A 15,574-nucleotide genomic window follows, 5' to 3' on the forward strand; every position below is an offset into this window, starting at 1 on the left:
TCCTGGGAATAAAAATGTTGTCTTCATGGGAAGAAATTCCCTTACCGTCATGTAGTTGGCATGCAAGTGTTGTGATCTTCTGTGTAATTATCATCAGTGGACTGTAACAAAGACAGACACAGCAGTTACACATCTTGTAATACAAATTATTCTCAACTTTCTTACTGAATGTCTTTATCCCTTTAAAAGGCATAACTGTATTAGCAACAAGTGGAAAACATCCAATTAAAATTGAAGGAGCAACTCAGGCATAAGACAATTGCCTGAGTTCAAAACAATCCCACAGTAACTTGCACTGGAATTTTTAATTGCTAAGCGCACACAAAGCCTTATTTTATGCCTCCCCACCCCACAGCAGTGCAAATTGTAATTCAGAAGTCATGCCATTAAGGACTACCAGATTCTGCAGCCCAGTGTGCTTCCTTCCACGCAAAGACCAAATTCAAGCCCCATAGGATGCAACAGCAGAATACAGCAGTATTGCTGTAACATAACGCTGCTTTTCCTTGCTGTTAACTCTCCAATCGTCTGTTTCCTCACTGCCTTAAACTAATGCCCACTCTGCGGATACTCATACTTATTTCCATATGTGAATATTCAATTGACAAAGTGCAAATACCAGAATAGCTCAGAATAGTCAGCATGACACAACGTCCCCCCTGCTTCTTGGCTTTGTGACTGCTGTGTAGACAGCCTGCTCGTCCAACTGGGAGTGTTTGGCACGTGGGATCTGGAGACTCCCAACGCATGAGCTAGGTGATCCTAAGCCAGGTTTATAGCCTGCAGGCTATAAGGATTGAAGAGAATGTGCTGCACTTCCCTCCCTCTATTATTCTGCCACCGCAGACGCCAGCACAGGGTGCCTGAGTTCCAGACCTACATAATTCTAACAGCCACTGGGTGATGAGGACACAATTACTTTTAAAGCATTGTTTACAATGATTACATGTACCACCAGTTCCACTCAAGAAATTTGATTTCTCTGAGGACTAATATAATGGATTATTTCTTAACTTGGTCACAAATTGACAGCATAAGCCATATGAAGCTTTTACCTTGAACATTAATGATGTCTTCAAAACAAGTTAGAAGAGGAAAGAGGAAACCTTCTATTTACAGAGTTTGACTGGTATGGAGAACTGTTTTTAAAGATAAATAGATGACCACTAGAAATTGTATGGCTATGCTTTTGTATGTTATTGTATGTTTATTTTAAACACTGTGACAAATTTTCTGGCATCCAATAAAAAGAAAAAAATGTTGAAGGCTTTTTTTTTTTTAGCTCAAGCACTGTCTTTACCCCATCCACTTCCCAAGATAAGGAAAAAAGAGTTACATTCCATGATACCTCTGTCTAAAATAACAGTGAAATATTAATATCCTGCATGGCTTTGTAAGAGATTCTGAACCATCCTTACCCTAAACTAACCCACTAGTTACAATCAAATGTAAACCCAAAGGCACCCAAAGGCTAGATAAACTGTGTGCAATCTCATCATTCTCATCATCCTCATTATCCCACTGTGATAAACAAAATTAATTTTCAAGATAATTAATATGCTGAGCACAGGAAAAAAAGACTACTGGAAAAAGATATTTTTTCATTCAAAGTGGTCTCTTTTTTTTATATACTAAAACGTACCTGGTCTGTTTCAAGAGTCTACACATAATTCTGTGTAGGTAGGGTAATTTGCACTTTCTAACCAAAGCCAGGAGAACATGTATTATCAGCCAATGTTTTAATCAGAAACTATTTTTACGGTTTCAGCAGTATCCTCTTGAAATATCAGTAAAAACACTTGCACTCAAAATCCAGAACAAGCTTTTGTATATAGAAATCTGGAATACAACTGCAACACAAGTATCTCTGCAGTATTAATTCTAGTGTCATCTAGATCACAGATTATAGCTAAAGAATAGACAAATTTAATAATGATTAATAACAATTTTCTTCATTGTCCAGGCAGCTCCAATAATGTGAAAAAGTCATTCTCAGTTTTATTCCAATTAATCCTCCCATTTTATGAAAAGTTCATTGCAAGTTGTTTTTGCCAGTACTTTATACAATTTATTTCTCAGGTTTTCCCATTCAAATTCTAGCTTTGCTTTCAAAGATACATAAATCCCAACCCTTTGAGGATACAAAAAAAGCAGACTTTTTAATCCTTAGGAGAGAAAGAGACTGCCCTTTGGTGAAGCAGCAGTTCTAGTGATACACACACAGACTTTTATTTTGTCAGTACTTGACCTCTTAGCTCTGTGGGTGAACGCTAACACTTGTTTAAAATTGCTTCGATTTGTAGTGTGTCTGTCTTACAGCGAGCACTTTATGCTGATGTTGAAGTGTGTAAATTTTAACCTCGGGCTCAGAGCCAAAATTCTATGCCTTTTACCGACTAAATTTAGACACTTGTCTTTGAAGATCAGGCCCCTCACTGTAAGCCTGAGAGATCCAAAATGCAAACAATTCTGATGCGCTGATTAACCAATGGAAGCAAGAGCACAGCCTGCATTAAAACTGCACACCATGTAAACACAGGGAAGACAGAGGTCATTTTTATCTATATTAGGAATTCATTGTCTCATTCACGGCACACTGTACCCCAGTAGAGCATTTTCATCAGAGAAGACACATCGTCTCCCTCCCTCAAGCCTGAACTCCAGAGAAGATATCAAACACGACAATCCTGGCCCATGGTTGGGAGGGAGACCCTCAGAATGGATCTGAAGCACATTTAGCTCTGCCTCCCACCACTCTCATGTTACAGATCCACCCATTGATTCCACATCCTGCTCGGGAAGGTGAAAACCTGCTGTTAGGAGAAATGGATTATACTCTCTAAATCTTTCACAAGATCAGCATCAGGTATCATCAGACGTTTCACGCGATGAGTGCGCAAGGTTTCAGGTGAGCAGGGAGTATCTTCTTCCTCCTTCACCCGTCAATCATTCTACCTCTGGGGGCCTGAGTCTTCACTGCAAGAGAGGGCACGGCACAAGGCAATAGCAGTGCTGGGACTCTCCATCCTCCTAGCACACTACTGAGGTGTGGGGCCACCCCTTCTGCACAGCCATAGCTTGTCCCACTCCTCCCTGCAACCTGAGCAAGTCTAAAACTGCTTTTGTTTCTTCAGAATAAAAAATATACCCTTCTCTACATCTTCACAGAGCAACGCATGAGAACGCAAATCTTAAATCAATATTGAAGTCAGACACAGAAAATAAACTTAAATTTAGGGGAAAAAAATGGACGAACAAAATAACACCACTTCCTAAATATGTGCATGAGTTCTGATTGTTAAAACTTGGCAATATGAGAGCAGTGAAGAAAGGAAGTTCACAAAACTATAGAACTTCCAATGGCCTTTTCTTTCTCCCAGATTTTTGAGAGAAATGCGTGAGTTACTGAGAGTGGGACAAACTGTTAGGTCAAAATTTTAAAACTTATTTAATAATTCAAACAAATTTTAAAAGACAGTCTAACTGCTTGCATTTATAAACAGACCTACTTGCATTTACAGATAAAGCGTGAAGACCTACCCTCAGGGGCAGAGCATTTGAAATAAAATACGTATCTAAGAAGCCCAGAACAGTTGAACCCCATCATATATGAACACCTTCCACCTGCTCTGCAGCGACTTCCTGTGTCCTGTACATGCACATTCTCCTTTTTCCACCTGTGCTACTAAACACTACAGTCACAAACTAGCACAGATACGTAGAATTAGATTTGTTGTGATTTTTTCCTCTTTGTTTTATACATTGACTAAGAGTTCAATAACAAATTGTAGCTTGTATTGCACTCCCATACACAAATCATATTGGCCAACTTTTAATTAAGAATTCCCAGGAATTCAATATGAAATAGCAATATAATTTTTAGGGAATTTTATGAAACACATTATTAGTATGGAATAATTTCAAGAAATAAAAAATCTCTTCTACCTAAATTTAGATGTCTTGAAAAACAAGACAAAGAAGCAACAGTTTACAGAATGCTGAATAAGAACGAAGGGTTTCGCTCCCTTAATTAAACCTTCAAAATGAAAACATGCCAGATCATGTCCATTTCAAACATGACTTGTCCCAGCAGAATAAATTTGCTCAGCAACACAGGCCAATGGAACTAAGGATGCCAGCATCAGTTTGTTGCCTGCTATGGGGATCTTTCCCATATCAGAAACTGGATTCTGCGCTAGGCAAACCTCAGGGCTCATGAACCAAGCAGAGTCTGCCTGACCTTAGGTAATCCCACGGAGAAGTCTGGCACACCAGAGCTACAAATAGTTTCCACTGACCTGATTTCACTAAGTGAGTAGGTGGAGAATAAGGGCCCATTGCAACAAAAAAGTCAGCAAACATTTCTTTCAGGTTTATCTCTTTAGCCTGGAAAGCAGTACGAGGAGCTCACATAGGCACACTCCACTGTGATATTAACTGTGCTGGCAAAGGGATCACTGAGACAGGCACACAACAGCCTCACTGGCAACAAGGTTGTATTTCCCCTATCAACAGAAAAATGAACAACTGAAGCACACGCAGAAGGCAAACATTTGACTTTATATTTTCATGTCGACTCCTCCATTCCCAGTTTGCTTCATGCAGGTGTTTTTTTGGTGAAAGCTCCCAAACAGTGTTTTTTATACTTTCATGATAGAAACGTTTCACTGCAAAGATTATCTGTTTCTGGAGACATATCCCAGGGCACACCTGATATATGGAGTTTATGGTACTGACTGACTACTTGAATCCTGGCTAACTGGTACTTCCCAAGTGTGGTTCTTACAGGACTTCTGTGTAATCAATAGTAAGACATCTCAGAGCAGTTTCAAGTGCACAAAAAGCCTGGCAGAGCAGCCATGCAGTGAGCAAACACAGAAACCAGAATAGAAACCAGAAGAGCCCTTTAAAAAAAAACAACAACAAAAAAAACCCTGCCTTTCCCAGTAGTTATAATAGCAGAAACCAGCCCCAAACTTCACTGCTCCCCCTGCATTTGCTCTGCTATACTGCCACTGGATACCTGACCTTACCAAGGTTATCCAGAGCTTCTGGAACATACACCACAAACAATGTACTGCACTGCACACATTTTAAGGAGGAAAAAACAAAAAAAAAACCAAAACCCACAACAAAAAAACTAAATTCAGAGGATCGAGTAGCATTTCTGCACTGTGGTTCAACATGGCATTGGGAAACAGAGTAGATCTATGCCTTTTGTCTGCAGTATTATGAAATTTTGCTCAGATAATGCACGAATGCAAAGAGGAAACCACAATGCTTTATGTTCTTAATCAAGCAAAGGATTAAAGCAGACATTGAACTTCACATGGATGAGAGCTACCCCGAATTCTGTCCAGATGATCATATGCATGTGGTATTTGTTCAAAAAGCTTACTAGATTAAAAACATATCCATTTGTAATTGTCAAAAATCTTGACCAAAATCCCTTGATTTTAAACTAATTTTTCCCTAACACCATAATATTACTATACTCGGTCTAAAGCCTTGACACAAAGAACAAAAATGTATGTTGGTATTACAGCTTTTATAGCACTGTATAGAAACCAGGCAACTTACCAGCATAATCCTCTTAGCACAGAGAAAAAATAAGAGAAAAAGAGAAAAAGAGTTAGGATTTAGTTTTCCTAGGTACAATGCATTCATGCTAAGCAAACAAAGCAAAATGAAACGTGCATGTTTCTCTCAAAGACTGATTTGAATGATGGGGGAAGCAGAGAGTTCAGTTATTTTACAATTAGTTTCAAAAAAATGAAGAAAAAAAAAAGGAACTTTCACTGAGGAAGCTGATAGAAGAAAAAGTTGTCACCACATCTTCTGAGATAACATAAATGTATTATTAAATTTAAATATAAAAAATATATTTTTATATAAGCAAAATCTAAGCGTAGCAAACTGGAATTTGTTATCATTATAACCTGTCACATAGTTTAAAGCAAGTGAACTTTTCATCTAAGTACAATGAAACACGTGGAAACTCAAACCAAGAAGTTGCTACAATTGGCTTAAGCATAGTTTTGATGGTTAGTCAGTGAACAAACATACTGCTGGCAGGACTTAGAAGAATTAACTATTCACCAGCACAGAACAAGTTTCCTTACTTCTTACACTTGAAGTGATGAGTCACATCTTGATCTTTCATTTTCGTTTACTTAAGACATGACTCAAAAGTTACCTTGCTCTCTGTCCACCTCTATGCATTTTAAAAGCTGTGTTCTCAAAAAGGAATATGGAATCCCAAACAAATAGTACAGTCATCAGTAAGGAACCAAAAAATACATGTACTAACACACATAGAAAGGGTTATGCACGCACTTTTGTGTAAGTGCACAGAGTAGGTCACAAGCAAATAAGCTATGCCATAAAGAAAATTAAGGGTAAAAAGTACCTCCTCTATGAGGAAAGGCTTAGTGACCTGGGACTCTTCAGTCTGGAGAAGACTGAGGGGTGGATCTTATCAGTGCATATAAATACCTAAAGGGTAGAAGTGAAGCGGATGTGGCCAGACTCTTTTCAGTAGTGCCCAGTGAGAGAACAAGGAGCAATAGGCACAAACAGGAACACAGAAGTTCCATAAAAACATGAGGAAAAACTTCTTTACTTTGAGGTTTACAGAGCAATGGGGAAAGCTGCCTGTAGAGACTGCAGAGTCTCCTTCTCTGGAGATATTCAAAACCTGTGTGGACACTTTCCTTTGTAACCTACTCCAGGGAATTTGCTTTAGCAGGTGGGTTGGACTAGATGATCTCCAGAGGTCCCTTCCAACACCCACGAAAAACACCCATTTAATGTCTGATATGTCTCTGCTTCAGGAAATCAACACTGGAAAGAGCTGATGACACCAGAACAGGTTACATGCCTACGTGACATGTATTAAAACTGCCTTCTTGTAATGGCATATTATCATAGTTTTATAAAATACTGAGATCTCAAATACAAATCAGCAGATGACAGGCTTTTTGTTCACTTTAAAGATTCCCCTAAATCCAGTGGTTTGCTTCTGCAATGTCTCCCCAGCTATGTTCAGTGAAAAGGCTGGGAGGTTGAAGGGAGATGGACATCACTACATGGACTTTGTTTTGGTAGTTTGTGAAGTCTTGAGAAAGGATTTAAGAACACTGTTCTAGCCAGAAGCATATTTGAATGCTTCCTTTACATTTCATATGTGGAACCATCACATAAGGGAGAACGAGGAGGAGGTTCAGTTTTTGCTTATATGTGGCAAAACCAAGGTCTACGAGAATCAGCTTGGAAAAGAGGCTTTCAAGAGCTCTCATTGTGGCCTTTCTGTACTTAAAGGGCACTTATAAACAGGAGGAAAGCTGATTTTTTTCATGGTCAGGTAGTGAACAGTTTGTAACTAAAAGAGGGGAGATGCAGATCAGATGCTGGGAGGAAATTCTTTATTCAGAAGGCGGTGAGGCCCTGGAACAGGTTTCCCAGAGAAGCCGTGGAAGCCCCATCCCTGGAGGTGTTCAAGGCCAGGCTGAATGGGGCCGGGGGCAGCCTGACCTAGTGACTGGCAATCCTACCCACAGCATGATGGTTTGGAACTGAATGGTCTGTAAGATCTATTCCAACCCGAGACATTCCGTGACTTTGATTTTGTCTCTTCCAGTTATAACATCTCTTTAGATATGTTCACAAAGCCTCAATGGGCATGTATTATTCACAGCTGAGAGAGATTTATGAGGCTGATCACAGTTTGAGCACTTTGGATGGCGAGTTTTTCTTAATAATATTACAATAGCTTTATTTATTCTTAGTTTTTAAAAATACCATCAAGATTAGTTGCTATCCATATTACATTATCCAGTTGTTTCCTCTTTGACAGTTTTATGTTGGACTGAAGTTTAGGATTTGGTCCATATCTTAAATATCAGGACAAAAATAAATAACAGAGTAAGTTCAAGTACTAATCTTTCAGTACTATTATTCTCAAGCTCATCATTAGATACACAGCTCCTTTTTTCACCAAGGGAGCAGAAACGGCTACCTAGCCTATAAAACAACCACCATTCCTCTTCTTCCACCCCCAATCTCAGCTGGATGTTCTCAGACAGAGACAGCTAATATGTCTCACAGTACATTCTGAACGCTATTCAGAAAAGCATGCTCTCTCACATTTCTTTCTCTGTCTAATACACACAGAGCTATAACATTCCAGTCCCATTTATAGGCTTCTTGGTATGCCATGCTCATTCGGGACATGCCTTTGTGTATTAAGAGAATCACAGAAAAATTAGAGAACTAAATTTCTCTAAATGTGAGTTCTCTCTTCTGCCCCATTTTGCAATAAAAACTTCTGAAGTCCTGATAGAACACCTTTTTTTCTTTTCCTTTCAGAAATGCAATTAAATGCTTGAACCCACCATTACCTCACAGAGAGACAGACACACACTGTTTCCTACTTTATGCCTAGAAGAAGACAGAGGATTGGAATAGGAGTCTATAGCTGACCATACCAGTTTACAGAGGTTTTTCATGGCATGTTCGTAATTTTTTTAGTTAGACATTCGATTAAACAAATGGAATATGAATAACACACTTTTTAAATAAAGCAAAAAATACGCCTTCCTCTCATAAACAAAATATGTAACATTAGTTGTCTTTCTGCAAACCATTCTCTACTATTTCAGTGAAATCAAATATAGAGAGCTTGAAGTTTTTGTGAACAGCACCATTCCACAGAAATGCACTGCCCACAAGAAGCTGTGCTATTCAACAACAGCCACAACCTGCCATGACAACAGAGTCCACAACACTAGCTGACTGCACGCCTATCTGCACTGCTCACTCACAAGCTCCCCCAGACACTTGCCCCCAAGCCCCTTCCCACCAGCTGCAGCCCCTTGCTAGGGAAACTCTTTCCCCATCAGGCTACACAGGAATCCAGACCCCCCAAGTCCCCTCCAAGATAAAAAGGAAAGAGAAAGGGAAGACTTGGAGCCGATGGAGGTTCCTGGGAAGGTGGGATGCCCAGCCTGCCCTTCAGGACCAGCCTCCAAACACAAGGGGCTATGCAGGCTTCTCCAAGTGGAACCAAGACCTACCTTCCTGGCTAGGTAGCATCTCACAGGAAAACAGCAGGAGCAATGACTCACTAAAACCACACAGAGTTTATTCCTTCCTTCTTTAAAAATATCTTAGAAAAAGGTTAAGGCAAAAAAAAAAATTGCAGGCCCTCCCAGATAATATCAACATTACTCTTAAAACATAATTCAACTAATATTAATTTATACAGGGCACACCCTGCAGACTTACTCACCCAGAAAAATCTGTAGTCAGAATACCATAATGAAATATGTATATTCGGCTTATGTGGCACAAGGTGAGGTATCCCATAGCTACCACAAAGGAGTACCTAAAAACAGATGATACAGAATACATAGTTACTGACACAAGTACCAACAAGAACTGGAATCACTCAGATTGGGTTTGGGCTTGTTTAGGAGCATGGTTCTATCTTTGCAAACAAGGTTATTCACAAGTCTGAATCAATGTTACAAGATCTGGTAAAAACCTAAGCTCCAGGAGGATTTTTAAGAGGATTTAAATGCAGCTCAAGCATTATAGAGATGTCTCCTTACACTGTTAAAAAAAAAGATCATTCCAAGCATTTCAATTTCAGAGTTCCCCCTCCCACATACTACTTGAAATTTATCTCACTTAGCCATTTTACATCCAGTTATGTTGAGTGTGTGTAGCTGAAGTTATCCATTACCTTTTTCTATCTGTAAATGCCCTTTGTTTACAGATATAATCCTTCCTGAGTCACTGGAAATTAAAATATTTAAGATATTTTCTCTTTTCTGATTATGTATGAAGCTAGGTAATGACACATACTCTAATGTTTTCAGCTCCAAGTGCTGAATTATGCCATTTTCCAGAAGAAGAGGTTACTTAAGCTTGACAAATTCACTCTCCATTTTTCAGGATGACCACAAAACTGTTAGGCAGGAGAACAGCATGACATTTTCCATTACAAGAGTTGAGCATTGCAGCATCCGGCTGTGACAGATGCAGCCTTTCCCATAATTAATTTCTCCCTGCCTATACCCAAGCAAGAAAGAGGATATTGAGGAGATGAGAAGTGAACGGACACTTGGAAACAAGACTGTCAAGTGAAGTAAACTAGGCAGTACAAAGATGAGCTGGAAGGCTTACATTCCATGAACTTCAGATGGGCCAGGACCAGGCCAACTAGTGTCCCTTACATCAGAAGCTAGCTACCTGGCAAAAAACATCCAGAATAAGTTGCATCAGAGAAGGGAACTAAAGGCAAAATAAAACAAGAGCAACAGTCTGCAGGCTGAAAACTAGACATGCCTTCCTCAGATCATGGCTGGCTATAAATGAAATGAGCTTTTCCTCTCTGGGGACTAATAAACTGCAGTGTGAGTGACAGTGATGGATTTGAAGACAAGGATCACAAGACAATCTGCAGTTCCTGTGGCTGAGGCAAACAGCTGGCTGAAAGGCAGACTGAGGGGACACGACAGCTTCTTCAGGAGATTCTGAGCAGGATCTGTCTTACTTTATCTCAGAGTCAGGCATCCGATCCTTAGGCTCCCTCTCACCAACTGAGAATGACAGGTCAACCACGTGAGACATGTAACTGTGATAGATGGGACGAAGTATGTAAAATAAGCCTTGACGCTCAAGTTAAAAGATTGAAAGGGGAGCAGTGACCAGGCAGAGACAATAGCAAATTGCTGTTGCAGCTTGGAACATTTCCAATGCTGGATTAATTTTTCAGCCTACAAGTCTTGAAGGCTGCAAGCTTCACCAGAGAGCAAACTAGCTGAAAATAACCAGGGATAGGTGCATGCACATTAAACTATGTTGTTGCTTTTATTTCCTTTGTTCACTTTCACCCGAATTTTGGGGAGCAAAAAGAGCCAGTTCTTGGACTCTCACTGCAGAGGTCCAAGTGTTCTTAAAGGACCCCTGTATGCAAAGATCCAGCCACTACGCTTGAATTTTTCAAGCTTATTCTCACACATCTTAAATACACAGTAATTTTGATAAAATTAATACAGATTTACTTCAAATCCAGTGAAAAACAGTAGAAGCCTAACCCCCTAACCCAGCCTTCTGAGGTTTTTCGACATGCTGACTTACTAATTCACATCAATTCTAGTCCACACATGACTACCTTGCAGTAGTGGGTGATATTATACCAGCTGGTTTAATCTGTGTTGCAACTTACAGGTGTTTCTCCCATAATGACGAACAAGCTAAACAATAAGAGCAGGGAGGTTTCCTGTTGAAATCGTGCCTATCTCCCTACAACCAGACTAACTTGTCTAAGAAGACAGAAATATTGAATGATTACTTCTGTAACGTGGTTCCTACAGTTCATTTGTTTCATGTAAATGAGTTACTTCTGCGTTTCTCCAAGGGATGGGCAGATACAACACCTGGGAAACAAGTAACATACACTTTAAGCATCTTTTCCTTTTGGCCTCTGGATGATATTTCTTTCACAAACATTGCCCAATTGCATTTTAAAAATAATTAATTATTTCTGGACTTGTAGCCTTTGCTTTTGTATTTGGTGGGGGCAGTAACAAAATCTTCTGCATTAACATTATTATGCTGGTGCAAAATGCTATTGGCTGCTGTAAGACAAGCTTGTTGCCTATGGTTCACACTTCTAAGCAACCTTGGACAAGTTGTAATGGATGGTTTTCATTTGGATATCAGAGAGGTGCTACCTCAGGAAGCGCTAGAGAAAAAGGGGGATCAGAACATTAGATGCTCAGACAGTCCTGGCCTTGAAGACAAGCAAAGAAGGGGTTTCAGATCCATGGTTCAGGCTGATGTGAGTTCACCATGCTGCATCCATTAGTAGCTGCAGAAAGAACTATGCAGAGCCAGAAATAACCTGTAAACACCCAAACCAAATCATGTTACAAGCCATGTGTTCTTAGGGATGCCAACAGAGAAATAAGGAAGTGGGAAGAACTGCCACCCGATCCCTCCAGCCTGCTGTAAAGTAGCAGTTTCAAAAATAAAATTTCAATTCTGCAGATTGATGGGAAACAAATAAGTCCACCTACACAATTTTAAAAACTTCTACTTGCTGAACTCTTAACAGAGACCCTCCATGAGAATGCCATTGACTGATCACAGAAGTTCTTTCACACCAACTTCCTCTTACTCAGTGCAAGAAGCAGATGTAACTTCCATGTAGTTTTCATTTTTAAGAGAGTGCTTTTTGTCTTTCAGCTAGGAAAGCACTCACTTGAAAAGCTCTTTGTGTGTCTTGGGTGTCTTTCTCCAAGACATCTGTATAGGGAAAAAAACAAGATCCCATGGTTGGGAACTTCTCATGGTGATGCTATAAGCTTCTACTCCAAAGTAATAGCATATGTGGTACTTCCTACTTTTTCAAGCTCCAAGTCCAGTACCGAATGCAAGACTTATTTCACAGATCACTAAGTTCAGTTGCCACAGTGACCTTAACTGTACTACTTAAGTCAAGAATAATTGGAAAATAGCTGAAGGCCAAGCAGCAAGGGGAAGAACACATTAAAAAGGATGATTGAAAGCAATCCTCAAGGACACACTACTAAGGAGAATATGACTTCATTAAGTTAAAAAAACAGAAGCTTGGGCATAAAATACTAAACCCGCAAAAGCCTACTTCTGGGTCCAAAAATTTCATAGACAAATGCAATGTCCCAATGCAAAAACCACATATTGAGATTACAGCTGCTTCTGTAACTGAAAGAACAAAGCTTGTGCAAGTAACTTGGAAAGAAAGGTAGTGAAGGAGAAAAAGCAGAACTGAAAAAAAAAACACAATTCTCAATGAAAGGAGAGGAGACCAGAGGGCAGTTCCAGTATTGCCACCACACGTGCTCACCTGTGGATGTTGGGAATACTCGCCATATTCATAATGCCATAATTCATCAGCACCAGGACAAAAAGATGAATGGAATACCTTGAAGACAACAAAGTGAATATTTAGATAATTTCTATGTGACTTGGAGGGCCTGACAGTTTGGAGTGAAGGAACAGTTTCTCACGCGAATGGCATAAATGTGATGCTGCATCAGAAAATATGGATTATCACAATGACATGTTTATAGCCTGAATACCCAGTATGGATTAACTCTTATTGACAAGATGTCGTCAGTGTGTTTCATTCAGAGAAAGAGCAGCCTAGCTCAAAGAGCTCATTGAAACTGGATGCATCTTTTCCAAAAGAGCTGTCTTCACAACAAACTGGTGTGACTAACTGCCAGAACAAATATATCACAGATCAAATATCTCACTTACAAATGCTTTTGTGGCTCATTTTACTTTGTAGGCTTGGGGCGGTTATGCTGGTATAAATTTTGTCATTTTTTTAAAGGACTGCAAAATTAAGAGGCTCTTAAGACTAAAAGGACAACCCAGAAAAGCTGATACGAAGTTTAAATATTTTTTTTTATCCAAGCCTTGCCTGCTTAGTGATTAAATACTCACCACCCAAAGCAGAAGACAGCAAAGTATATTCCAAAGAGGGTGGCAAATGCATGGCGAACAGCAGAGCTGGCATGACTGGGACCCAAGTAAATACGAAACCAAAAGGCAGCCAAAAGGGCAAATAGTTGACAGGCTACAAAATTTATCTGTAAAAGACAAACAAAACAACAACAGAAAAACTTGTAATTCTTGGAGGTGAAGGAAGAGGTGCCTCTCCATTCTCAGAGAAACAAAGAACAGAGCTTGGGAAGGGGAAAAGGGAGAGAAACGAATCTTTTGTTTGTTTCTCCGAATTCTCATTTGTGAGTCCAAGTGGTAACCTTCCTTGGCCAGCAAAAGAAGAGAATAAACAAAAGCAGAGCCATCTGAAAACTCAGAGAAAAGCAAGAGCAAGCTGCAGCTCGGTCACCAGCACAGTCCAGGTGCAGAGGACATCCACTCCTCTCTGTCCTCCTTGTGCAAGGCAGAGGCCAGAAAGCAGACCGGTGCTCTGAATTACTGCCTCTGTGCCTGACTTTCTCCACAAGCCCCAAAACAAGGCCGTATAACAGGTCTGATGGGAAACAATTCTGCAAGCAGTATCTGGTCAGCTTTGTTGGCTAGCTGAAAAGCTCCACAGCACAGCATCCTCCAAGGAGGCTTTTCAATGTGCCATTTTTTTCCGAAGTTCAAGAATGCAAAAAAAAACCAACCTTGCTCTACCACCACGCAGATAGCTAAAGTAAAATGCTTCTTAATTGTTCTGCTGCTGCTGCAAGTCTCTGATGTACCTAGGAAGCAGTTGTAAAGAGCTAATGATGGCAGCAGGAGCAACAGGACAGGGACACGTAGAGGACAAGCAGTTCCTGTCAGGCACAAGGACAAGCAAAAGCTGTAGTGTCCTCAGAGTAATGCTGACACCGAGCTGTTTTCTTCCAGTCACCTTCCCTCTGACAGCTTCAGCAAAAGTCACAAGAGACAAAGGAAGAATAGAGCTCAGGAGCAGCCTCTAAAAGAGCAGCAGAGGACTTGGATACCATATCCAAAACTCCACCCTGGGCCCTAGACAGATGGAGTTAAATTCATTTATTCAGCTACAGTCCTTTTAATTTTAAATTAGTTCTGACCTCTCCATCAGCATGTCATTGTAGAATGAGCAAAACTAAATAAGCTGCAACATTTTAGCAATTGTTTGGATTAGATGATTACCCAAAGATTTCAGTCCAGGACAGGATGATATATCACAGTTGGAAATGCTCTGACATGCTGGCTGCCCAGAGCTTGTTGGATTCAACCAGACTTCTTGTCAAAAACATTTACAATGTGCTTAATAAGACACTACAGCCCTCAGATTGCTTTATTCTGGTAAACAACATCCAACACGGTGCTGTTAAATCAAATGCTTTCATTAAAAGGTTTGTTGGCTACATTACTGCCTGCATCGTTGAAACAGAGGAAATGCAGCGATGCAATACAATAATGCAATTATTCAAATACTTGGATTCACTTAATTTTCTTACTTTGTAGCAGGAATAATACCTGTTTATTAATTGTTCTCGTAAATTACCAGCATCTACAAACAGAAGACATCACAGAACTATAACTGAAGGAAGGAATTGGGAATGTCTTACCATGACAGTACTTTATGCTTTCCTTGAATGCTACAGTTCTTACTTTTTAAATCTTACACTGAAAACAAGAAAACAAAATGACACAAAACCAAAATGCTGTGGCACAGATTCCAAACTCTCATCTGATCTGTTGCAACACCATGCATTCAAAACAGTAAATCTTCCCACTTCCCCTTCCACAGAAAAATGGCTGCAGCGAGAACATCCTCTACAGGGTTATTCTGACTGCATCCTTTCTATGTAAGTTTCCAAGACTGATGGATGCATCCAAATGAAAACTCAGTGAACCTTAAGTTTGCTTCAATCTGCTCCCACTTATAGTTATATTAATACATCCAGGGAAGCTCAACTTCATGGCTCATTCACTATAGAGAAAGAAAGAAAGAAAGACCAAACAGTTCCAGAAACATGATGTGGCCAATTGTTTAAAAGGCAATATTCCCTTCTGTGCAACATTGTTCATG

The 15,574-nt window shown here is 39.9% G+C and overlaps 1 protein-coding gene across 5 annotated transcripts in view; it reads right to left on the reverse strand.

The window, feature by feature from the left end:
* Positions 1-15,574, reverse strand: part of MBOAT1 (membrane bound O-acyltransferase domain containing 1) — a 58,276-nt gene that overhangs the window by 22,298 nt on the left and 20,404 nt on the right. For all 5 annotated transcript variants that reach the window (XM_048939564.1, XM_048939567.1, XM_048939568.1 and 2 more), the window contains 4 exons: positions 13,501-13,646; positions 12,896-12,973; positions 9,290-9,385; positions 46-101 (listed from right to left, as the gene is read on the reverse strand). In XM_048939564.1, the coding sequence (XP_048795521.1) occupies positions 46-101; positions 9,290-9,385; positions 12,896-12,973; positions 13,501-13,646 (376 nt within the window). The remainder of the gene's footprint in view (positions 1-45; positions 102-9,289; positions 9,386-12,895; positions 12,974-13,500; positions 13,647-15,574) is intronic.

The sequence above is a fragment of the Lagopus muta genome, chromosome 3, assembly GCF_023343835.1.
Source record: "Lagopus muta isolate bLagMut1 chromosome 3, bLagMut1 primary, whole genome shotgun sequence".
In the NCBI taxonomy this organism is placed as follows: domain Eukaryota; kingdom Metazoa; phylum Chordata; class Aves; order Galliformes; family Phasianidae; genus Lagopus; species Lagopus muta.